Here is a 25,854-nt window from a genome sequence, read left to right on the forward strand (position 1 = left end):
ACAGGGGGCGTAAAATAGTTCTGTGCTCTTATTCAGCTAGAAGGATTCAATCCCTGCCCTCCTCTCCACCTGTCCCCGTCCCCCCAAGTTCAGGACAGGGGAGATACTTAGCACAAAAGACACAAGGTGCATTTCTGTTCTTACCTTCGAGTAGGCTCTAACATGTTATTAAGCTGTTTTGTAATTCTTTCCCTGAAAATACCCAGGTTTTCTCCCATCTAGTAGGAATCCCACAAAGCTAGTGCCACCACACAAAGGTTCTCAACTTCGGCAAACAAAATGGAGAGGCTTAATTTTCTGGGAAGACAGGGAAGTCCCCATTCTCTCCAGCAGTTAGAGAATTATTTATTATTAATGGCATGAATGTAGATGCTCAGGAAGAGGGACCTATGTTCTGCACATTTTTTAATATTTGTTATGTTTTTTTCAATTTTTTAAATTTTTGAGGGAGATGCAGAGCACGAGCAGGGGAGGGGCAAAGAGAGAGGGAGACACAGAATCAGAAGCAGGCTCCAGGCTGTGAGCTGTAAGCACAGAGCCCAATGAGGGGCTCGAACCCATGAGCTGTGAGATCATGACCTGAACCGAAGTTGGATGCTTAAGTGACTTGAGCCACCCAGGCACCCCTTAACATTTGTTCTTAATGTCATCCCCTTATATTCTTCAATTTTTTTTGCAAGAACCCCCTGACGTCGACAGTAGCACTGAGAGGAGGCCCACTAAGTTTGGTAACTGATCTGCTGGGTTACAAAGTGAACAGAATCTCCACGAGGCACAAGCAGCAGCACGTGAACACATCACTATAAACACTAAGACTGTCTGTTCATACAGTTTATTTCACTAGACTGCAAATTTATACACAGTACGAAGGGGTTTCCTGATAGCACGCATACAGTTTACTTTCTGTACTGCTGAAGAACCAATTGTTTTTTTTTTTTTTTACATTATGTCGTGATACCCTATCGTTAAAATGTTATTCAGTGAATTTTTTCCAACTACATATAAACGGAGATTTACCACACACACGGTGCAAGAATGTCTTTATAACATATTTGAATCACAAGATGTGAATCTAAAATACACCACTGTAATTAGAACACTACTTTAAAAATACAATGCCCCACGTTATATTAGCCAGATCGGATTAATCTCTGTATACGTCACAAAGCAGTTCAGTGGATAGCTTCTCGGATAACTGGCAGCAGCTTTGAACTAGGATATCAAAAGAAATCTTTAAGAATCAATTTTGAAGTTTAAAAACATTTTCCTTTATGTACTCAATATTTTCAGAATCAAAATGGGACACTTAAAAATTTATAGTCTCTAACACAAGAAGAAATCCATCCCTCCCTTAGCCGAAAGGGTGGGGTTGTAATACTAGGTTTTGTAAGACATCTGAGAAAAGCATCGTACGGGGAGTGGAAATGAGTGAAAAAGAGACATAACATTTCTTGGAAAGCATTTTGGATTCCTCCGTCTTCCCTGCCTCTGTCAAACATAAAGAATACTGCATTACAAAAAAAGATAGGTTTACATAAGATGACGTTCTAAAGAAAATGTATGTAAACAAGTCAGAGAGAAGGATTTCTTCATTTTCCCATTTTGTAGAGTGGGGCAGTGGGAGGATATCAGTTAAATAATAGAACTCCTTAGTCAACCACTTCACACACAAAACAGCTAGGGATAATTGCTGACAATTTCTCATGTGTTTCCTTTTCTTTCCCCCAAAGTTTGAGAATGTTTGAAAGTTCAATAAATAGTAGAAAAATAATCCTTTACTTAGAAATTTTGAGATGCATCATTTAGAGCTTAACAGGAGTTCCATACAGCAACTGTGGTATCTAGGTACCGCCAGAAACAAAGCGAGATCTTCCGAAAGCACACATTTCTGTCTGGATGTGCCACATTCCCAGTCTCCGGCTGGGCACACTTGTCTCTCTTCCAGTTAAGGAGAGCCGAATGTTTCTGGCTCCTTGGGACATTCCTCTGGCTCAGCTTAACGAAGGTTCCCAATGTTTCGTTTATGGGTCTCGCCTCTGTGTTTGGAGGTTTGCCTTCTGCTCCATCCCATTGGTATTATGGCAGGTTCGTTAATCAGGCTTACTTCCCCTCCATTTCAGAACCAGCTTCGCACTTTCACAAAAGTGATTTTGTTGTTGTTTCTCATTCCGAAACACATTTGACAGGCAGCAAGTGAGTTAAACCACTCTGGACAAAGCACGAACACAAGGGGTCTCTTGCTGTGGATTATCTGATGCTGGTTCTTCTTCCCTCCAGAACATTCTGTACCTCCCAGCTCCCATCTTCTCATGGAGGTCAGGAGAGTGTTAGCACTCTGCATCGACGGTGTGTACTGTCACGGCCGCCTGCAAGTGGTGGCTGTGGTGCGGCGTGGGGTGGTGGGAACGGTAGTGGTGGAATTTGTGACTTAGCAGGGCGGCCGTCTGGGGTGGGGCGTCCAGATCCAAGTCCTCGTCGTGGTTCCCCACATCCACCCCAGCTGACAAGGGGTCATTGTTGCACGGGGGGTTTTCACTATCTTCCTGTGGGCTCATGGTGCTGTAACCTAGAAAATGAACAGAACAAGCAGCTGAGAGCTTCCAGACACAGAGAGATGTGACTGAAGATTTCTAGGGCACGGGGAGATGTTCCTATCTTTGTGTTACATGGGTGCAAACGTCCGCAGGCTGCCAGCAGACGTCAAAGTGGCTTATTTTTGAAGAGATCTTTTGTTAGCTGTTTCTCCTCTGCGCCACCGCCCCCCCCAACAATTACACAATAAAAAATTTTACACACCTGAGAAAGTACAGATAAGAAAAAATATATATATATAGGAAGCTTTTTCCCAAATCCCCAAATCAACACAACAAAAACTAAAATCATCGCTCTTCCCACCTGATTCACAGATAACTACCATTGACATTTGGGACTATCCTCCTACACTTTTCCCTGAGATAAGATTAACTTTATTTGAATGAATAAATGAATGAATGAATGAATGAATGAATGAAAGAAAAAAGAGAGAGAGAGAAAGAAAGAAGGGAGAAAGGGAGAAAAAGAAAAAGTAGGGAGAAAGAAAAATAAAAAAGGCAGCTTCAAAAAAAAAAAAAAAAGGAAGAAAAGAAAGAAAGAAAAGAAAAGAGAAAAGGAAAACAAAGTCCTAATAGGATTCAAGTCAAGTTGGGGGCTGGTGGAGAAAGCTGGGCTGCACGTGATCTCATAGCAAGGACAAAAACAAGCGTCTCCATTGTGTGTATATCTGTTCTACGACACACACTGGTGTCCTGGAATTCCTACACACAAATTATACAAGTGAGGGAAATGATGATCAGAGAGGTTAATGAACTTGCCCAAAGTTCCAGTACCTGATGAGATATGAACTCCACATATACCCATAGCAACTAGCAAAGGAATCAACTATTCTCTGTGTAGGCTGGCTCACTGTATTTAAAGATTAATTTCTTTTGGTATTCTAAGTAATACACGTTTCAAAAGAAAATGCCCTTGCTGATCAAAGGATTCCATTCCAAGAACTCTGGCATGTTTTTAAATATTGCAAAAATCCCCTTTAAAATTTTTGAGAAGTGACAGCTCATTAATATTTCCACTGCATCTACGGTTAGCATCAATCAAAGCTCACCCATGGGTAGTGCTAGTCACATTTGCGGTGCAAAATTGATGTGCTTGCATACAGCCAAGCCGGAATGGGATATGGTTGAAAATGTATGCTGGGTGCAAAAATGAGAAAGACAATTCTCTGTCCTCAATGAACCATTTTGCAAATGACAGAATTATTTAAGTCAGTCTAACTCCAGAAATATTTATTGTGCACCTACTATGTACAAGATACTGTGTTAGGCATTGCAGGAGACACCAAGGTGAAAATCTCCCTGCACAAGGAGCTTAAAAGCTAGAGTTTGAGAAATAAAATGAATACAAGCATAGATCTGTTCAATTATTCATTCATTGAAGACCATTATGCAGCCAGAGGGGGAGGCTACAAAACATGAATAAGAGATGTCTCTTTTCCTTAAGGATTTCACAACCGAACAGGAGACATATTTGTGAAGCTGGGTTTATTCTAATGCAGATGATGGTAAGTGCTATAGTTGAGGTATAACTGGTATCGAGAACATGGAATAACTAATTCCGGCTGGAAGAATGAGAAAGCTCCACAGAAAAACTCCTATTTCAGTTGGGCTTAAAAGGATATGTAGGAGTTTGGTAAGTGGATATGAGCAAGGGAACGGGAGCACAGCCTAGAGGTGTGGAAAGCCAAGGCCACTGCTGTACCATGTGGCTAGGACAGGTGCAGGTAGGCAGTTGGAGAACGTGGCAGGAGAGAGGTGGAAAGGTGAGTTACAGTCAGATTATAAAGGCCAAAGCAGAGAAAATGGAGGAACAATACATTCTGAACAGACTGGAAAAAAAAATAGCATGACAGTTTCTGTGTTTCAGAGAGAGTTCTCGTGGCAGTTTGGAAGATGAATAAAAAGGAAATAGAGGGGACAGTTGGGAGGTTATTGCAACAGCCCAGATGACAGACTAAGAATTAAAACTAGGGGTATGGGATTAAGCGGATTTAAAAGTATCTCAGAGGTGGAAACAATAGAAGTTGGTAAGCAGTTAAAAGTTAGGGGGGTTTGGGGGTGATGACTTTGAGTCAGGATGAAAAGACTCGGAGATCCCAAGTGTCCGGGATGAAGGGGGCAGAAGAGGGTGAAGTTCATGGACATAGGCGTCTATCATCACTGAGAGTCTCCTTGGTGCCAGGTGGGGGGCTCAATCAAAAAAGGGGTAAGGGGGAAGCTCCAGCTCCCAAGAAGCCCACAGTCAAGAAGGGGAAACAAAGGTATTCCAACAGAGGCACATGGAGAGGGATACCAAAGCTGATTAACTTGGCTTAGGACACCTTACAAGGACACTTAAAGTGGCCCTCATGGGAGAGAAGGGGTTCATTAGGTAAAGAGCGGGGTGGAAAGGTACTGCAGGCTGGGAGATGAGCAAATGCCAAGACACAACAGCCCGAGAGCCTCTAGGGGCTTTGGGGATGATAACAAGCTCGGTAGGGGGGAGAAAGCAGCAGGAGAGGAGACTGAACATGCGGGCTCAGACCAGATCAGGAAGGCTGGCTGAGCTAGGAGCTGGGATTTAGCAACAGGCCAGAGGTAGGGGAGGGTGCAAGGACATAACATGTGCTTGAAGATGATCACTTGTGGCAGTGAGGTGGCTGGAAAGAAGGTGGGACTGAGGCTCAGAGGACAGGAGGCTGCGGTGCTGGCCCAAGGAGATGATGAGGACCTCAAGTGGGCCAGCGGCTGTGTTACATAGGGCAAGCGGCCGGCTTCAAGACACTGTTCGAGCTCAGAGTAGGTTGCCTTTGGTGGCCCAACTGACTTCCCTGGGGGGAAGATCCAGGTTGACATCCTTGGATAAGGTTGAGGTTTCTAGGTTCAGGGCTGGGGAAACAGTGATGCCTTTCCTCAAGAATCAGGAGCCAGAATGGGATTCTCAGCGTCAGCAGGGCTCGGTCTGGAACGTGAGACTGGATGGTAGACGCTGAAGCCCCAGTTACAGAGTGCTGCGTGTGCTTAAGCTGCCATGTGCTTCACACGTAGGGGACTCAAGTAGAAGACACACTTTTAGCAAAATCTCAGCATCTATGTTGATGATTGTTGGCCAACCTTTAGTGCTAGGCTGTCTTTATCTTGCCTCCAAGTACCTCCTGAAGGGTTTCCCATCTCCACTCATTTACAAGCACCCACAGAAACTGTTAACTCATTTTCACATTCCTGGTGTAAAATTCATGACAGGCCTTCTGCCGGGCTCACCCTCCCACCTTCCATCATCCGGCCATTGTCCTTCATGCTTCAGTTTTTAAAGGTCTTCTCTGGGAAGCAACCCAAACCCCCAGCACCCGATCCTGCCAGCCCACGTGGGGTCTGTTGCCCCTTCTGTGAATTTAAATGGCATTCTGTGCACATCTCTAGCTTAGATTTTTACTATGCAATAAAACTTAGGGCCGTTGTGGCCATTAGTGAATTTCCATTTATTTTTGTACTCCTAATATTCAACGCAATGCCTCACACAGAGCAGGCACTTCATTTTTCAAAATCACATTACTATGCTCCCAAAGCAATGGTATTAAGAGTTTTTTGGGTATCTGTGGTTTTATCTGGTGTGACATTCTCATCTAACAATGAAGACGTTCCAGGATTCACTGGGCCCTGCCCAGGGGTTCCGACTTAACACGTCAGGGGTGCTCTGGACCTGGCTGATCATAGGCTCAAGGGTGGTTTTAATGATGGAGCTGTTCCCACAGCACCTCAGGGGCACCCCCATTTCTCCTGCTCTTGCTTTCTGATAAGAACCCAAGCACAGGGTCTTCCAAAGTGAACCCCTTGCTCTGGGACATTCTGTTTAATTTTCTCAGTGTGGCAGTATTGCTCAGCCCCTCTGTAACTTACTCAAGCTTCCTCTTATCTCAATAATTAATGAAAATCTGGAGGGAGGGATAGCAAGCTGTGGAGAAGCAGGAGAAAGCCAAACACATGCTCTCACTTAACAAATTGAGTGTTTACTTAGCACCAGACAATTCTGTTGGGTGCTGGGAACAGTGATGAATAAGACAGATTCAGTATGACTCAAGGCAGAAGAAGCACTATTGAAAACACAAAGGATATCAGCCAATACTTCCAAAGGAAAAGTTTCTTACTATCCAAAGGTGTGTGCAGTATAGTCTCTGAAAAGGCGACCTCAAGCAAAAAGTAGGCTCAGGAAGGAGATCAGGCGACCATTGAGAACAGGAATCAAGATCAGGCTTTTTCGTATTGTGCTTACATATTTAGCTGATGGTTCCTGAAGAAACCTCTCTGGATGGGTGGGGAGGTTAGGTCACTCTGGGGACTCACTCTCCACCTTGTGGTCACAGAGAGTTACTGTGGGAGAATATCCACGCGCCTCCAAAAAACAATGGCCCTAAGTTGCACTCTACAGTTTTTGACCAGGTTTTCAAGGCTCACCATTCACCTTTTAAGCTTTTTGGAATTTGCTTCACTAGGAGGAGGTCTCCCTTTTACAAAGAAAAAAATGTTGCTTAAATACATTTATATCCAGTTTCTAATGAGTTGGTAACTAACACGCAGATTCAAAAGGGACAAATACACATTGGTGGTTTTTAACCTAAAGATAAGCCAGTTGATGAATGGATAGAACATGAGATTTTCAGAAGAAAAAAATGGGCAGACATATAGAATTAAAGCATAAATAGGTAGTAATTGTTTTTAATTGCTACTTGTGAGTGTAACAGTAAATCGTCAAGGGCTGAAAAACAGTCATTCTAAGTGGTCTTAGAATATTGACGAAAATAATTCTACCTTTCAAAAACTATTCTTATTTTAGCATTTTTAAGGTGCAAAATTAAAATAAGATTCCTTTGAAATACAAAACTCTCTTGGCCACATGAAATACCACTGACCCCTGAGTAACCTTGAACTACATGGGTCTACTCGCAGGCTAGTTTTCCATAAATATAGGACAGGGCTGTAAATGTATTTTCTCTTATGATTTTAACATTTTCTTTTCTCTAGCTTCCTTTAAGAAAACATTATATAATACATGTAACATACAAAATGTAGACTAATCCACTGTTCATGTTCTTGGTAAGGCTTCCAGTCAACAGATTATTAGTAGTAAAGTTTTTCTTTTGGCGGGGGTGAGAAGTTATATGTGGATTTTTTTAAAATATTTTTTTTAATGTTTTATTTTTGAGAGTGAGAGAGAGTGGGAGAGGGGCAGTGAGAGAGGGAGACACAGAATCTGAAGCAGGCTCTAGGCTCTGAGCTGTCAGCACAGAGCCCCGTGCAGGGCTCAAACCCACGAACCGTGAGATCATGACCTGGGCCGAAGTCGGCCGCTTAACCAACTGAGCCAACCAGGCACCCCTAGATGTGGATTTTTGATTGTGCAAGGGTGGGGGTTGGTGTCCCTAATGCCCAGGATGTTCAAAGGTCAACTGTATTTCTAAATAAAAATACAGCTTGAAGTCTACAAGTTTGGCCTGGTGACATTCAGTTTTAATTCTAGGTATATCACAATTCTGAACCACATCCTGAAAATCTAATCTGTTCAGTACTCATATATTTATGTGTTTTATTCCTTTGAGTTTCCTTTTGTGGAACAGACCCAAGGTAAAAATGCTCACCGGGTTGCAAACAACCACGGTGCTACAATTTTACCCCGTCAAGGGCCAGCACCAACAGCACCAAGGCCACCTTCCCCCAGGGGACTTCCATGATTCTCATGCAGATAAAAGTGAACTAGCTCCCTATCTTCTTTGTTCTGGTCCTTTAAGGAAGCTGTCCTATTCAGTCTTTTATCAGTCTTATGAGTACATGCATTCATTTACAGTTTTCTGCTAGATTGTACATTCCTTGAGGGCAGAGTGGGTATGGAGGTGACTAAGTCACCCTGACCTCCCACCTGCCATATGCTATTTCATTTGGTGCTCACAACTTCACCAGGGAGACATTTCTAATCTCATTTTAATTATTAGGAAACTAAGGTCCAAAGTAGCTTCACTAAGATCCCATTACCTGTTGAGGGGGAGAGGTGGGTTCCAAGTGAGCTGTGCTTGGCCCTATCTTATAAGCTCTTCCATAATCACTCAGCCTCACAGAAATGAAGCCGCCCCTTCACAAGGTCCCCCCACTGTGCCTAGCAAACAGCATAAAAGAACACAGAGCTGAGAAAGAAGGGTACTGACAAAACAACGAGATTAGATTTCCTTGTTTTCATGCGAACCTACCCATGGCCTATTCTTGGCATCACAGGGACATTAACCTGATGCCACCACTTTTAGTGACCCACCATTCAGGTTCAGGGATATGACAACATGCAGTTAAATGCTATTGATTTTTGTGGTACATTTGGAATTATGTGGAATGTCAATGTCTTCCATTTCTTTTGGTGTTGCATTCTATCTGCACGAGGAACTATTTTTCATTCCTCGGGGATAACAGGGATCCAATTATTGTGAAAAATGAAAGAAAGCAAGCCCTTAGCTAGATTCCTTAGCTTTCAGATACTGACACTGCATTACTGCTTTCATCTAAGCTGTTGCTTCATACACCATTTTACTAAGACAATGGGAGAGCTAATGGAACATTGGAAACGTCACTCAGAATTCCAATTTCGTATTGAAGCAATTTCTATCCGGGGAGAAGGAAAGAGAGAGAAAGGATTCAGTATTTCTGCTGAATAAGAAATTATTTCTGTTGAACTTTAGTAGCCTCAAACCTGTTTTATTATTCAAAGGAGAAGAGGCACAGAACTGCCTGGCAGAATGAATTTATGCAGGTTCAAAGGTTTTTAGGGGGAAAAAACCCCAGAAAGTCAAACTGAAAAATTTAAGTTGTGCTTTGACTCTGCATAGAAACCTGAAGTTTCTACTTAGTTGGTGAGAACAATGTCATTCAAAGCTCAAATTAGGAACCTCCAATTTACAAATCAGAGTTTTGGCTTCTGTTTTCCAAAGGGAGTTTGAATACCTGGCTGTCATGTAAAAGGCAACACTGGTTGCCTTGACGAATATCCACTCCTTGCATGTTTTAGCACAGGGCTGGGAGCTCACTGTTTGTAGACTTCCTTTTTTTTTTTTTTTTTTTTCCTAGGGTAGATGTGGAGAAAGAGTCAAAAAGGTATAAATGCATTATTTATGCATTAAAAAAAGATCTGATTCTGGGAAGAAAATAAAGTTTTCTAGCAAATTAAACAAGCACATGAAAAACAAAAAGATCTTACAATTACAAAAAGTTCTTACAAGGCCCCACAATCCTGTCATGTTGTTGCGGAACACTGGCAGTGATGGCTACAGGGTGGGACATGTCTGCTATTCCCTGTGACGACAAGCCATCCGGATGTTGGCAAGGTAAGAAGCTAGGTGGTGGCCAAGTCTTTGGTACAGCATGTGGACTTGATAATTCACAGCCCTCTCAGCCTTAGTGCCGACCCTTTCTGAGCATCTTAGAGGCATCTTCTATAACCTCCATGACTATATACACCAGTCCACTTGCCTCTGAATCTCCTTTGCCCCAACTTTTCTTTCATCAGCCTTTAAGCCCAGTGCAAATGTTGCCTCTTTGGTGAAGGCTTCTCTGAACCTTCCAGGCAAGGCTGGAGGTCAGGATGGGGAATGCCAGAAGGAAGCATGAACTCTTGTCATGTCCAAAGTGTATACGTGGCTGAGACAGCCCTTGAGGATGCTGGTGTTGGCCAGCTAACAACAGTGGGTAGCAGAACTGATGTGGATGCCAATTACCAAGGATCACGTGGAATGGTAAGCGGGTTCCATTCAGACAATGTGAACCTTTATGCATGGAGAACACTTAGATGCAATCTGTGTGCCCAAGGGTCATCTCACTTATTCCTGCAAGTGCCGAGACAAAGATCAAAACTACCCTTGGGCTCCTAGAAATGTGCCATGTTGGAATATGTCCTTTGGAAAACTATGCCAAAGTAATGAATTTGAGCAAGAACAGGAGGGAGAAGAGGGGATGTGAACACTGGCCCACAGGGAGCCCACCAGACTCTTCAGAAGGAGCTAGACCTTACCATGATCGCTTTCTGTTCCTGATCGACCCCAGTAGCGACGCCTCCTCTCTGGACTGTGTGCATGTCGTTCGATGACTGCAGCTATAAACCGAGTATTGCTGACTGTGGGGAGAAGACAGTTAATCACTCTTGTGCCAGTATCCTTACTGTATAGAGTACATTTGCTCTGGGCAGGTTGATTCACACACTGGGGGGGAGCTGTTCTTTGGAGAAATAGAAGAAGTAAATTATTATTATTATTATAATTTTTTTTTAATTTTGAGGATTAAGGGCAGTGAGAAGTTCCTCATCACAGGTCTCCAACATGCATTAAGAAGACATGTTCTACACAGTTGTAGGCCAAGGCATGTATCTCACGCTAATTGAATTCTTTTTTGATAAAGAAATGCTCTTCCCCCCTGCAACTGAATTATATACATTTAATCCCCGGAGGGATTAAAACAATGTATATCACCTGATGATTCTCTTTCTGAAATACTATGCTGGAAAGCAATGAGGAGGAGAAAGAAAAGGTAGGGTGAGGTGTTAGGACAAAGCACTTAACGAGAAAAGGAACATCAAGACTCCTTTTAAGATTTTCTAAAACAAAGCAAACACCTACACTTATTTATTCCTAATGAAAATGGGGGAGGAAAAACCCTCGCCACATTAAGATTCTTAAATCGTAATATACGCCAAAAGGATAGAAGACAGAACATTTATTCTGGTTTAGCCTCCTGCTGACACGTTCCGCAACGAGGCAGCTTGAATACTCACTGATGCCTCTGTCCTCATGGCTGTCATCGTCCCTTTCATCTCTGTCATTCTCCAGGTTGGACATACGCACTGACATTTCTACCCATCATTAAAGAGAAAGAAACATGACTATTTAATCAAACAAAATCACCCACTTTAATACCCTGTGGAGGCCTCATTTTGACGGCTGGGTGACAGCATTCCATCAAGAACGAGTCCAAACTTGGAAAAGAATAAACTGATGTCCCATGTCCCATCCATTTTTTTTTTTTAAAGGAGGAGGTAGCAGGAATCAAAACAGGGAGGACCAGAAATGAATAATCAAGAGAGGCACCTGAAATTAACTTCTGAAGAAAGGAGAGCAAAGAAGTTGATAGAGGCTAATGGATCTTTAGTTCTCTACCAATGTACCTCAAACAGAAGGAAGGGGTCTAAAGCCATGGCTGAGTGTGCCCAGAAAATGGTGTTACAAAACCCTATAAAAGGCCAGGTATAAGGTAACACTGGATGACTGTCACATACTTACCAAGGGGAAATCTGGGTATCCAAATCTTACCACGGGGAAGGAGCTTTGTGATTAGTCCTGTTACTAAATCAGGCAGCATTATCCCAAGATGCCCCCCACACCCACCCCACTGCCCCATCAGGATTGCGGCCACAGTGAACTATTCCAGCATCACTCTGTCCTTACTGCTGCAAGGATGAGCAAAGTGGCCCTGACCAAGTCCAGAACGATGAGTGAACCTTATCTCCATAAAGGTCAGGTTAATAAATCCCTGGGGCCTTTTACAAAACATGGGGAAGCCCATTAAATGGTTTCGTCCTTGCAAACGAGCACAGATATCCCATTTAACTCTTGGTATGGAAGCCATGATTGCAGATTAATCATTTTGTATCTGGCTCCAATGAATTCTCCTCTTCAAGAGCTGTGATTATTGCTTTGCACGTGTTCCTTCATACCACGGGATAACAGCTGCAATAGAACAGACTCATGGTCTTGCCAACAGGGACCCAGGCTATCTTTGCCTCACCTGTCTGGAACAGCAAAGACAGCATATCTGAGTTGAGGGAAGAACGAAATTTCCCACTAAGCATCCCAGCTCCCCTGCCTGGCTTATTCAAGAGGCATGCCGTGGGCGGCTAATGCGTGTAAGACGAGAGAGCATTGGGGGATTTTCTGGGGAATCAAAATGAAGCTCACAGGGTTGAGACACTAACGAATGAGCCACGGGCTAAAGGTGGCAAGTAGGCTTTGGGGACTTCCGAATCACACTCCATGAAAGCGGAAAAGGTAGTGCTGTTCTTAGAATTACTTAGGGGCTTACACGACTGGCCACTGTCTTTTCAGCTCTGGAAGGATGCAAGGGAGGCTGCTGCCTCCCAGAGGAGTTTTGGATTCATTTGGGGCTCACCTTGGGCAGCAAGAGGAGACATGTGCTGGTGACTCCGGCGATGAATCTGATGGCGGTAGGCATACACTGCAAGGACGAGGACCATGATGCATCCCATGATGCCTCCAGCCACGGGGCCCACGGGGGCACTTTTAATCATGTTCAACGTGACCACCTCGTCACCTTTATTAAAGCAAACAAATAGATGTCCTTTGTCAAGATTTCCCAAGTGTGGTAGGAAGTAGGGATGGGGGTGGTAAGATGGAGGGACTAGAGTGGGGTGGGGTGTGTTGAAGAGAAGAGCAGGTGCTTTAAGTTTTGAAAACCTCAAAGAAGATCCACCAGAATGTGGGACGAGTGGCTTCTGTTAATCCCTGGTTCTCAAATTAAATGTCGGCTGCTCGGCAGAGCAAGAGTACATTTGGCAAGGACTACTAAAACAAGTGAGTAGATGAGAATCACTTAAATATATGCTGCCCAGTGCTAAGAGCCTAGCTCCCCGGGGTGTGGGCTACTCTTGGAAGAGAAGTCATGTAGCACAGAGGTGAGGGCAGCGTGGGCCTCTTGGCACAAATTTATTGTACCTGGTGTCCTTTATGGCAATGAGTCAGTTGCAGGACTCCTAAACAGGATCACACTTCAAAGCTTATAGGTTCCCTTTAAGACACTATTAGCACAGTCACATAGGAAACTGCAGGTGGGTATATAAAGTGATGTTTTAGAACAAGGTCACTTCAACTACGTCCTAAGCTGGTTCAGTAATAATATGTGAGCTCAGGATCCTTCCTCACATAGGAGGAGTTTTTCTTCTATAGACGGGCTAATGTGGGGAGGTGTTTAAAAAAATAAATAAGGGTTTAAATATCTCACCTCCCAGGGAAGCTTTGGGACCTTGTACTAGCTCCAGAAAGACACCGAGAAAATCTCAGAGGAGCGATGCAGGTAGTAAGTATATTTGAGGTCTTGGGGCCTGATCCCAGACACGTTCCTCCCTCCAGTGTCCCTGTCCCCGACCCTAAGCTACCCATTAGATAGCTCTGGCTTCTGCTGACTCCAGGACCTGAAGTACTGACTTGTAGCCACAGAACTTCTGCCTTGCAAATATCATGAGGCAACGTTGCAGCAGGAGAGACCAATGTGCAGTGGTCACTCCACCCATCGCTGGCCCTGTTCTCCTGACAGCTGGGACTCAAATTCAAACAAACTCCATGGTTCAGCCACGCAGAAACCAGGCCTGACATTTCTCAGAACTAGCTTTATGGGAATGAATTCCAGGCTTGTAAACTTTGGCAGGATACATGGCTGCTTCCTCTGCATAGAATATCTAAGCCAGCTTTGAAGGTAATTATCTGCCTTGGATTTGTAACTAAAAAACTACTGGCAAAGGAAGGAAACGGGAAACTAGGGTAGAGGATCATTTGAAGATTTTTGTCCTCGCGTAGAGGCAAAAAAAATTCGTATTCAAGAATCCAAATATTCTGGGTTCCCAACAAACATACCTATTGCTCCCAGGTCATCCACATAAGGACTTTTGGCTCCCACGATCCCCCCGAAGCATTCTTTCTGGGGTGCACAGTAGGATTTGTCCAGGTGAGTCTTTCCATCGCTGTCTACCATGCACCATTCACAATCCAGCACACCGAAGCAGTCCCTGCCAGAGAGATGATGCTGAGTGTTCCGGGAAGCTGTGCTGGGCAGGGGACAGCATATGGACTTGGGCATCAGACAGCTCTCAGGAGCTCCATTACTTGCTGGTGCCGTAAGTCCTTGAGCTCTAGTTTCCTTTCCTTATACAAAGAAGAATAGCAACCATCTGCCAAGGCATAGCTGTTTTATGTCTCTCAACAACATGGAAATGAGAGAAATAAAACAGTTCTGTGGATCACACCATAAAATCCACACATCACAGATTAGAAGAGGATTATTCCAAATTATCTCAAAAGACCAAGTGGCCCCAAGGTTCATTAGATTTTGGCCTGACATCCCCCAAGTGTAGGGTCATTTAAAAAAAAAGGGTGGGGGAGGAAGGAAACTTGGTCAAATCAATTTGGGAAACATGAGGCAAGTTAAACAGCTTTCTTTCCTGCCAATTTCTCAGAACTTTTAATATGTTAAGTGCATTAAGACTCTCTAAGAGGATGTGTGCAGTGTTCCTCAAATTTAGTTTTGGGGGCACCTGGGTGGCTCAGTTGGTTGAGCGTCCAACTTCGGCTCAGGTCACGATTTTGCAGTTCGTGAGTTTGAGCCCTGTGTCGGGCTCTGTGCTGACAGCTCAGAGCCTGGAGCCTGCTTCAGATTCTCTGTCTCCTTCTCTCTCTCTGCCCCTTCCCTGCTCATACTCTGTCTCTCTCTGTCTCTCAAAAACGAATAAACGTTAAAAAAAAATTTTAGTTTTGAGTTAGTGCCTAATATTCCAAATTAATCTATCTGATGCCCTCTCATTCCTTTGCTAAAATATGCACTAAAAGCAGAACTGGCTGCCTGTTCTACCCGCTGACCGTACAACCAAATGGCAATTGGCAGCTGTAATACACAGATCACCCCCACTCCCACCACCCCTACAGCCCACCACAGCCACTGCTCCCATGATGGCTAAGCCCAAACATCCTAGAGTGGAGGGAGACGCAGCAGGGGACATGTAGTTGTTGGTTTTTTGATTCTCAAAGCTACCATGAAACCTATCTGCTTTCTAAAAAAGCAGAACTGATCAGCTATAACCCATAGAGCTGGGTTCTGTTTCAGGAACCCAAAAGCCCCTGCCCCTTGCCCTTGGCTTCTGTGTGCCATGTCCCCTCTCATTCCTTTTATCTAAAGAGTAACTTTCCCATCCACAGAGGAGGTGACTAATATATGGTACCAATGCCAAGCAGCTATAAATAGTGAAAACTGGACAACATTACAACCAGTGGATAAAAGGCATACAGAAATCAATTTTGGGTCTGAAAAATTGGTACATATTTAGAAAACATCAAGAATGAGAGTAATAAATAACAGCTGGCAAAGCTCAATGAGGCTCCAGGTTGCCGTTCCTTACTAGACTCTACTCCTGCAGTATCGTGTTGATACCAAGGCAAGCAATGGGCAATGCTTACCCACTTTCCATCCTCTGACTGCACCTGCTGTTGACACACTGGTGAAGGGCATCTTGTAGGCCAGGGTCAATAGCTGTGTATGTTACCGGTTCCTGGTGGACCTCGCAGCTTGGGTTTCTATGTAGGAACAAGTCTGGAGGTTAGGACCAATACCACTCATGTTCTAAACTCATCATGCCTCTGGTCCCCGACTGCCTCAGACAGATCTGGGTTTGAATTCTCGCCACCTATATGTAACCACTCTGGGCTTCAATTTGTTTGTCTTTATGTACACTTAACCACTTAACCACTCTGGGCTTCAATTTGTTTGTCTTTATGTACAATAGAAACAATATATGTATAAAAAGAAAATCATAAATATTCAACAAAATGGGAATGTATACAAGAGAAGTGAATGTTACCTCCCCTGATTCACCACTCTAAATCTTACTTTTCAGAGGTAACCCCTATTAACAGTTTAATGAAGGTCCCTTTTGACATTTTCTCTATGACTAAATGAACATTTACTAGTATACCAGCATACACAGGATTCTTTCATTTAAGTTCTAGAGAAGGGACTTACCCCAGTTTATTTAGCTGTCGTCTTAAAACTTGTCGCTAATATAAATAATGCCATATTATGTGTAAGCACATGTGTGTATAAAAGGTACCTATAGATTTATCACAAGGTTAATTTGAAAACCAAGTGACTCAATGTGCATAAAGTATCTGACACATGGCAGACACTTCGCGAATGCTTGTTAACAGTCCCCTACTTTATATGTACAGAGCACATATACTTTGAACATTTTCACAGCGTTTAAATTTAAACCTGAGAGAGGACTTCATTGGAAGGCTTGAAATCTGGCTCAGTGAACAGTTACATCATCAGAATGAATCACTTCTTATACCACAACCCAAAACAAATCTATAAATGAGGCTCCCAGGGTGCATGTATCTGTGTATGCCACATACATTTATATAATATGTATATTTTACCGGTTCTCTGCATTGGTGAGGTTGCCAGTGCACTCATTGACCTCTAGAGGGCACTCACAGGGACATTCACATTCATTTTGTTCCATTCTGAAAGGCAATAAGAAAATTACTATGCAGAGGGTCAATAACAAACTATATGCTGTACATGGACCAGAAGAAAATTAAAAAAAAAAAAATCTGAGCTAGTTAAAAGGGAGAGTTAAAAGGAAGTTATGACCAAAGGTTTACACTATGATTGGCTTCCATCCATTACTTTTGGACAAGGATGCTGCGAACCACACAGCTGTCGATGCCTCTGCTACCCGGCCTTTCCTTTTCTCCATGACACGCCCCTGTGCTTTCTACTTTGCAGATACCACTTCAAAATGACTAGCACCAGTGAGGATATTTAACAGTGTAGTAAACAGAGAATAGGACCCATGGCATTTTTACCGGTGACAGTTGAGACAGAGACGATCGACCATGCTACAAGCACAGAAGGCAAGAGAGTCGCAGGTTTCGTTGACAATGCCAACAAACGCGTTGGTTCCTGGGATCCTCGCCAGTCTGTACTTAGAACAGTGGCTGCCGTGCACAAGGTTCGTCAAATCTCCCTGGAGACGATGCAGGGGTCAGAAGTGACAGACAACAATGCAAAGAGTCAGCCCTATCATGGTGAAAACAACCCTTCAACCACCTGCTGGAAACAGTGTACATTAAAACCTAATTTTTAAAAAAATTTATTTATTGTCTAATTTACATCTAAGTTAGCATATGGTGCAACAATGATTTCAGGAATAGATTCCTTAATGCCCCTTACCCGTTTAGCCCATCCCCCCTCCCACAACCCCTCCAGCAACCCTCTATTTGTTCTCTGTATTTAAGAGTCTCTTGTGTTTTGTCCCCCTCCCTGTTTTTATATTATTTTTGCTTCCCTTCCCTTATTAAAACTTTATCTGGCTACAAAATATATAGTTACTGTTGACAACTGGAAAAACAATTTTTTCCTTTTTTTTTTTTTTTTTTAGTTTATTTATTTTGAGAGAGAGCAAGAATGAAAGCCCGAGCAGTGGAGGGGCAGAGCGAGAGGGTGAAAGAGAATCCCGAGTAGGCTCCCTCGCATCAGCACAGAGCTTGACGCAGGGCTCCATCTCACGAACCATGGGATCATGACTTGAGCCGAAATCAAGAGTTGGGCACTTAACCTACTGAGCCACCCTGGCACCCCTAAACAGAATATTTAAATAACTAAAGCAAGCATCCTTTTCTTCATTCTTTACCAAGAAAATGTGATAGCCAGCTTCTTGAAATGCCAGATTTGTCTACCACATATAAAACCAAAGATTCAAAAGCAGCATTGTAAAGCATGCTCATTCTTTTTTGCATGTGTGTCTAATGTAGTAGGCCAACTATGAAATCCCTTGCTTGTTACTGTGCCAGTCGTCCCCCTCCATGTGTATGGTGAGGATAACCTACCTCTGAGACTTGTGGCACTGAATGGATTCTTAGGGGTCTGGATGGATTTTCCAGAGCCTGGAAGATGCCCAAGCAATAATATAGGCTTATCATCCCGTTATAGCTCTAACACCCAGAAATGCTCCAGGTTCCATTTTGGAATAACTTGAGCTGTTAAGAAATTATCCTAATTCATATTCCACTAAAATTTGCGTTTCTGAAAAATTTCTCCCAGAGTATGCTGGCTTTGTCTGCCGAAGACTCAGGAAATCATCGTACAAGTGGTAGAAGACACACAGTAAATCAGATTTTCATAGAACAACCTTACCCGGCAGCTTCCTTTGGATTATACTCAAGTGTGTCATTATCTGCTTTAAAGAGAGTATTCCTCAGAAGGGTGTGAAGTCTAAAGAGAGTAATAATGACTTCTTTTGCTTTGAATATACTGTGCTATTAATGTATTCAATTTTAAACTCTTCTATTACCCAATTTTTTTTGAGAGGATTTTCTTTTTTTAAAACATATTTGAGAGTGAGAGACAGAGAGAGAGAGAGAGAGAGAGAGAGAGAACATGTGAGTGTAGGAGGGGCAGAGAGACAGAATCCCAAGCAGGCTCCATGTTGTCAGTGAGGAGGCTGATGCAGGGCTTGAACTCGTGAACCATGAGATTGTGATCTGAGCCAAAATCAAGAGTCAGACAGATGCTTAACCACTGAGCACCCCCAGGCGCCCCGAGTAGGATTTTCAATCAACCAATACATCTTGAAAATTTTTAACTATACATTTAATGATATACGTAACTATTCTAAGTAAAAAGCTTACTTCTTGTGAATAACTTTTTCAACATTGGTTCTGTCACTACCCATTTGAGGTTTCCCAGCTAAGATTATTTACAATTTAATAAGAATATTAAGACCTTTGTTTTTTCTTAAGATCTTTAATCTTACCTAGGTAAGTTTGCAGTTAAATCAAATACTTAAGAGTATTCTAAGCTACAAAAAAAGAAATTATTTTTGGATGATCTACATGAAAGCTCCCATGTAACTGGGTGGATGACCAAGAAATGACCTAATTTGGCCTTAGGAATTTAAGGAGGCTGCAGGATCTCTAGAAGACAGGAAGAGGGGAACACAGGGCACCACGCGTATTTATATAAGACTGTGGGAAAGGACTTCAGCAGACATTTCAAAGGGTTTCGACTGGGTGAGTCTTTAAACAAACAAAACCAAAACAAAATACCAAGTGTGAGACCTTAAAACATTCACTGCTCCACTCTGGGCTTTATAGCCCACAATGGTCAGGCTGGTGAGCTGGACTAAAGTCCTGTCCTCTCATTCTATAATTCTCAGGCAATGAAAGAGCCAGGAATACTGTTCAGATATTAACTATTATTTCATTTCATATTCCACAGTGGGATGAGATGTGAGAACGTAAGGATCCACTTACCACAAGGCTAGTGTTGAATTTATAAAACCTTTGGACTGTTCGGTCACTGAAGCTGTTGCACAGGTTTTTCTTTACAAAGTTGGGGTGGTTCAGGATATCGTTTGCTACCAAGGGCTCCTAACAAGGCCAAGTGGACAGAAAACATAGGCCACATAATTAATGAGGCATAGGCTGTGGGCGCACTGCACTATTGGCTTTGCAATAAGTACCTTGTGGGTAATATGCTGTTGTTCCACAGGTGCATGTCCTTTGGGGTCAATGAGGGTTGGATGTGCCACCAGATAACCCCGGTCCTCCATTATGAAGCACCTGTGTCAAAACACGGGACATCCTTCAGTAATATGAGTGGTTTTTCTATATTGTCAGCATTTATCTTGCTAGCCTTGAAACAAATTGCATTTATCTCAGTGAATAGTCCCTGAGACAAATTCACTGAATCTCAGTAAACGGTCCCTGAGAAAATTCACTGAAGGCAGGCTGGCAAACAGGTAGATAGATCCGTTCTTCTTCTTCAGGTTTATTTATTAATTTGAGAGCGAGCGAGCGGGACAGAGGCAGAGAAAGACAGAGAGGGAGAATCTCAAGAGGCTTGGCACCATCAGCAGCGCAGAGCCTGATGTGGGGCTCGAACCCACGAACCGTGAGATCATGACCTGAGCCGAAGTTGGGTACTTAACCAACTGAGCCACCCAGGCGCCCCAACAGATACATTATTCTTGAGGTGGTAGGTTATCTGGTATACAGTTTATGGTAAGAAAGTTACACCTGACTCTGAGGCTACCTACATAGTTCAGAAGGAATGTGTCCACTTAGCCAAAGATGGACTCAAAAATCTTTTGCAAGGATATGTAAGGGGCAAGTTTATTCTTTCTTCAGAGGAGGGAGACTCTGAAGGAAGTGGCCTTGGCTATTTAGAGGCACAACGTTTAAGCAAACCATACGATTTCTTCTTTTCATGTTAAATATACATAAAATACAACCTGCAGGGACATACAAAAAATATATTTGATGGAAACACTAAATAAGCAAAGCTGGAATTGCTCTAATCAAGGCTATGTACTGCTCTATTTTACTCTGCATTTGTTGTAACAGTTTGCTATTACAACATTTCTCATTCCTCATTAAGGGCCAATGTGAAATTTAGCAGTGATGTGAAGCATGGACCATGAGAGTGAAATAAGAAAGCTATTTTTAAAAGTGGCCTGCATTAAATCAAGGGAATACCCTTGCTTTGATGAGACATGTTCTTTTGAAATTAGGAGGTGAAGGCTTTCTTTAGTTCCACGAGCCTCTTTCCGGGGAAATGTAAAAGGGAAAAGTCTAAGTGTCTGAAATCCCCACAAAGACTTTGGCTTAATAACTAAGTTAACATCAAAAGTACACTCTGGTCTTTCTAGCACCCAAGATATGGGAAACCTTTAATCACGGACTCTGAGAGAAACAAGAGCTTTCAGGGAATTCTGTGCCACAGTCTTTCTCCTTGTTATGAGATGAATCTGTTTGTCTAAATCCTAAATGGCATGCATCTTAGAAAACAAAAAGAACAAAAACCTTCTTAATAGAACACCCAGGCGACGGAGTCCATTTCTGGTCTTGACCATGACAATGTGGTTGCCATTCAACTAGAGATGTCTGACAGCACTGTCTTTGTATTTTGCGGCTAAACAGGAAATGGTGTTCCCAAAGGGCTTACCTTATTTTGTTGCCACCATCTTGGTTACAGACTGGCAGTAAGTCCATCAGAACCTTGTAGAAGTATCTAAGTGTGAAGTCAATCCCCATCACAGCCACGGTGTGCCCGGAAGACAGCTGGGTACTTCACGTGAAGAAGATCAGTGAGAACAAGAGGCACACATCTTATTTAAAGGAAAGCTATGTTCCATCACGAGGACGTTGTATGATATTAGAAACATATGCCCACTGTCCTGCCACATTTTTCATCCCTATAAAAATGATCAACTAATGGCTCATTTAGCATAATGGAGATTTGATAGGAGAAAACTTAAGGATAAAGGTATAACTTTCTAATAAGATGAGCCCCAAACCCAGGCAGCTGTGGAATATGGCTAGCCCTGGCTTTAGATGTTCAGACAGTGACTGGACTATTCTTTGGCAAGAATATGGGGCTGGCAGGAAGAGGCATCAGGTGGGAGGTTGGAAGCATGACTACCATAGTTCCTCCCAACAAGGAACCTGAGTGATCCCTTTAATTATTTCCCTCATTTCATAGATAAGGAAAGTGAGATCTCATGAAAGTTAACTGACTAGTGTAAGGTCAGACAAAACTACGCCTCATTTTCTTTCTAGAACACTAAGTTTGGCTCTATTCCAAACATAGCTCAGATTCTAGAACAAAACTCACTTGGTTCACAGGCCAGCTCCTTCTCCAGTCTAAAATGCTACTCTCAGAAAGAGGAGCACCCAAGAGGATAAAGTTGGGTACTATATGGTGCTTGCTAACTCTTTAGCTCTGGAATCAGGCAGATCTGGAGTCAAATTCTGGCCCTCTTTGTTCCCATCTCTGTGGTTCCTGGGAGGCTACTTAACCTTTCCAAGACCCAGTTTTCTTATGTGAAAATGGGGATAGTCTTACCTACCTTGCAAAGGCTTAAATGAGACAGTGTTTACAATGCTTAGCAAGCTGCCCAACCTATCCAAAATACCCAATAAAAAGAAGTTACTCAAAAGAAAACCCATCAGGGCTTAAAGCTCAGGGCTGGACAGAGAGTGAACTTACTATTCTTCCAGACAAATGTTAGCTATAGAAGAAGCATGGACTTTTCACTTGAAGCCTAGGTTCTTTCTAATCTGTGATCATGGGCAGTTATGGGGTTTGGGTTACTTGGCCAATGAGCTCCGGGACCTTTGTGGCTGGGAATTGGGTTTACCCAACTTGGGACATTACAGGTGCCCATCATTACCATCATCCACCCATCCACCCAAACACTGATGTGTTTATAAAAGAAAAATGGTGTTGTTATTGACAAAAATCTTAGAAATTTTAAATGGAAAGCTCAGCAGAAAATTCCCAAAGTAAAATCACCTTTTGGAAAATCAAAACCTGGGAGTGAAATCAGCTTTGCTATGTAGGCAACTGTCCCCCTTCTGGTTACTGTCAACATCGATACTAACTTATATAACCTCCAACTCTCCCCTGAAAAAACCACTAGCAATAGGGACAGTGAAATTTGTCAGAGCTTTGCTGTCAAAACTGTGTTTGGCATGAGATGAAGGAGGGCCATGCTGTGCGATTATTTGAGAGGCTACTGCCTCAGTAAGAGCCTGGAGTATTGTTACCGAAGTAACTTAAATTATATCATGGGAGAAATCCAAGACTCAGTTGCCTTGCACAGGATTTATGTTTTGTAGCAAATCATGTTTTGAAGTATCAGTCAAAAGAAGTTTAAGCCTCTCTTACTTTTCCAGGAGAGAGTGAGGGATCCAAACCATAGGTACCATTATGATAATATTTACTGAGTGGTCAGAACTGATAGGCACTCTGGTGGGCGTTTCAATACATCATTTCAATTATTTCTCACAAAAACTTTATGAGGCATTATCATTTCCAGAGAACTGAAGCTTGGAAACAAAGTATTTGGCCAAAGTCACACAGTGAATAACTAGTGGAAGCAAGAATGGAAGCTCAGTGTCCTCAACTTCAGAGCACACGCTCCTAACCGGTGTGTTAATACTGCCTCCTTAGAGATGCAGTACATTCAAGAGTTTCCAAGCAATTTCACATGACGTACTCCATTTCCTGTGACAACATCGGAAAGGAATTATAGCTCCCATTCTATAAATGAAAACTTAAGCTTAGAATGGCTAAAAGACTTAAAAAGATTGACCACCGTTTACTTATGACACAGAGACCAGTATGCAATTCTGGTTCGTTCTACAATACTATACCTGACTCAGTGAAAAATACAACTCAGGTTTTTCGGGACAAGTTGATTTTGTTCCTAAACTTCCCCTATATGATTACCATCGGCTCCGACATGATCAACGTGCTGAAGGACAAGCAAGCATGTTGCCCATGTAAGTCTGGTATTCATATTTTTACCTGCATTTCAAAACTGTACAGTTACCATAGCAACACATAAAGAATGCCATAGAAAAATCAAACCAAGCCTACATTTTAAGGTTCAAAGGACCATGCTGTTTGCAGCACTTCCAGGAGATTTTCACTGCCAAAGACTCACCTGACCAGTCCTTTAATCCCTGACTATACTTCATCATCTCTGCTAGCATTACCATTCTCCAAAGAATGCACGAGTAGATTCTCAGGCCGCTAATAATGCTCATGGAAGAATCCCCAGTGCAGTTACTGTGAGTAACCGATGAGTGAACGCTGAGTTAGAAAAACCCCTCCCCAAATTATCAGCCAAACCAGTTCTGAAAACCAAGGCTGAAGGAGATTGCTTCCTGGCTAGTTGAATACTACCTTAAATTCTCTTTTCTGACCTATTAAAATGCCAGAAGTTTAAAGCTGGAATAGGACATTACAAGTAACTGTCATTTATTTGGGACTGCCCATGGTCAAGTGCAGTGCTAGACAGTTCACAGTCATCAACTGCAATTTCTCATTATATCAGTTCAACCCTGGCATCATCACCCGTTTCATAAGTGAGGCTTTGAGAACTCATGGAACGTAGTAATATTACAAGTATTTAACATTTATTGAGGCCTTACCATGTGCCAGGCACCATTCTAAGGGCTTTACATATATTATTTCACATAATCCCTAATCATCTGAGATAGGCCTTAATATCCTTTTTATTTTTGTTATTTTTAAATCTTTTTTTTTAAGTTTATTTATTTTGAAAGAGAGAGAGACAGTGTGAAGGGGGAAAGGGGGCAGAGAGAGGGAGGGCAGAGAATCCCAAGCAGGCTCCACACTGTCAGTGCAGAGCCTGAGGCGGGGCTTGAACTCACGATCGTGAGATCGTGACCTGAGCAGAAACCAAGAGTCAGACACTTAACCAACTGAGTCACCCAGGCACCCCAACCTTAATAACCTTTTTAAAAATATATTTATCGAGAGTGAGCAAGAGACTATGCGTGTGCATGAACAGGGGACGGGCAGAGAGACAGGGAGAGAGAGAATCCCAAGCACGTTCCAAAATGGGACTTGATTTACAACCAACAGATCATGACCTGAGCTGAAATCAAGAGTCTGATGCTTAACCAACTGCGACACCCAGGCTACCCTATCCTTTCAGAAATGAGGGAACCAAGGCAAAAAGGAACTCGTTTATAGTCATAGAAGTAGTAAATGGCAAACACACATTACCAGAGTGGAATCACATCTTAGGAGGAGGTTAGGTTCTCAAGTTGGCCCATGAGACCAAAATCACCAGTAATCACCTGAACAAAGTACATCCATTAAAGCTACAGTTGCTTTAGTTGAGAACCAGAAGTGGTAGTTGCCCTGTGTTCTCAACTAGGCGGAGTGAAAAACACACAGCTTTAAGTCATAAAAGCATGCTCAGCTAAGGAAGATGTTCAAATGATCAAGTCCACGGGACTGCATATTGATCAAAGCAAGAGCAGATGCTCATTCCTGGAATACACTCTCAGTGAATGACTGGTGGGCAGGACCCAGGATTTCAATGGCCACTTTTCACTCTTGTTAAAGTCGAAGAACTAACCTTGGATAGGTTAAGCACATTGTGAAAAGTAGCCAATTAAGGGAATTGAAGGTTTTTCTAACTTGAAATCCCATATTTCCATCATGCTTCATTTGGGCTGACATCATAAATATTTATACATTAGCTAAATGAAGCTTCTTTAACCCATTCAAATTTCAACAAAAACATGTACACAAATGTAAAAGAGCACTAAAATCTGCACCTCTCTGTGGCCACCCCCTCCCCCTGACACACACGAGAATACTGTATAGAAGAGATAATGGCATAACGAGTAGCAGGTAGCAGAGTCCGATGGAACAGATACCAAGAAAGACACACACAGGCAGTCATTCTCTTCCTGCCACCCCTACCCCCAACATCTGAAGCCCAGTGCTGGCCCACTGTCATTGTCATCAAAGACCAAGGTGATTGCTATCTCCTCAAGCCACCTTGTTTACTTTTTCCCAACTGATTAGAATATATGGGAGATGTCAAGTCTCATTATTCAGACAATAGTAGGGTATGCCTGACAGATGGTCT

The 25,854-nt window shown here is 42.7% G+C and overlaps 1 protein-coding gene across 2 annotated transcripts in view; it reads right to left on the bottom strand.

Moving 5' to 3' along the window:
• Positions 1–816: 816 nt before the first annotated feature.
• The window catches only part of CACHD1 (cache domain containing 1), a 211,297-nt gene continuing 186,259 nt past the window's right edge, over positions 817–25,854 (bottom strand). For both annotated transcript variants that reach the window (XM_058717124.1, XM_058717125.1), the window contains 11 exons: positions 21,381–21,503; positions 19,897–19,996; positions 19,688–19,804; positions 17,240–17,400; positions 16,808–16,894; positions 15,830–15,946; positions 14,237–14,388; positions 12,759–12,920; positions 11,368–11,445; positions 10,612–10,713; positions 817–2,566 (listed from right to left, as the gene is read on the bottom strand). In XM_058717124.1, coding sequence (XP_058573107.1) covers positions 2,328–2,566; positions 10,612–10,713; positions 11,368–11,445; positions 12,759–12,920; positions 14,237–14,388; positions 15,830–15,946; positions 16,808–16,894; positions 17,240–17,400; positions 19,688–19,804; positions 19,897–19,996; positions 21,381–21,503 — 1,438 coding nt within the window. In that variant the 3' untranslated portion in view covers positions 817–2,327. The remainder of the gene's footprint in view (positions 2,567–10,611; positions 10,714–11,367; positions 11,446–12,758; positions 12,921–14,236; positions 14,389–15,829; positions 15,947–16,807; positions 16,895–17,239; positions 17,401–19,687; positions 19,805–19,896; positions 19,997–21,380; positions 21,504–25,854) is intronic.

The sequence above is a fragment of the Neofelis nebulosa genome, chromosome 2 (genome assembly GCF_028018385.1).
Source record: "Neofelis nebulosa isolate mNeoNeb1 chromosome 2, mNeoNeb1.pri, whole genome shotgun sequence".
Taxonomy (NCBI): domain Eukaryota; kingdom Metazoa; phylum Chordata; class Mammalia; order Carnivora; family Felidae; genus Neofelis; species Neofelis nebulosa.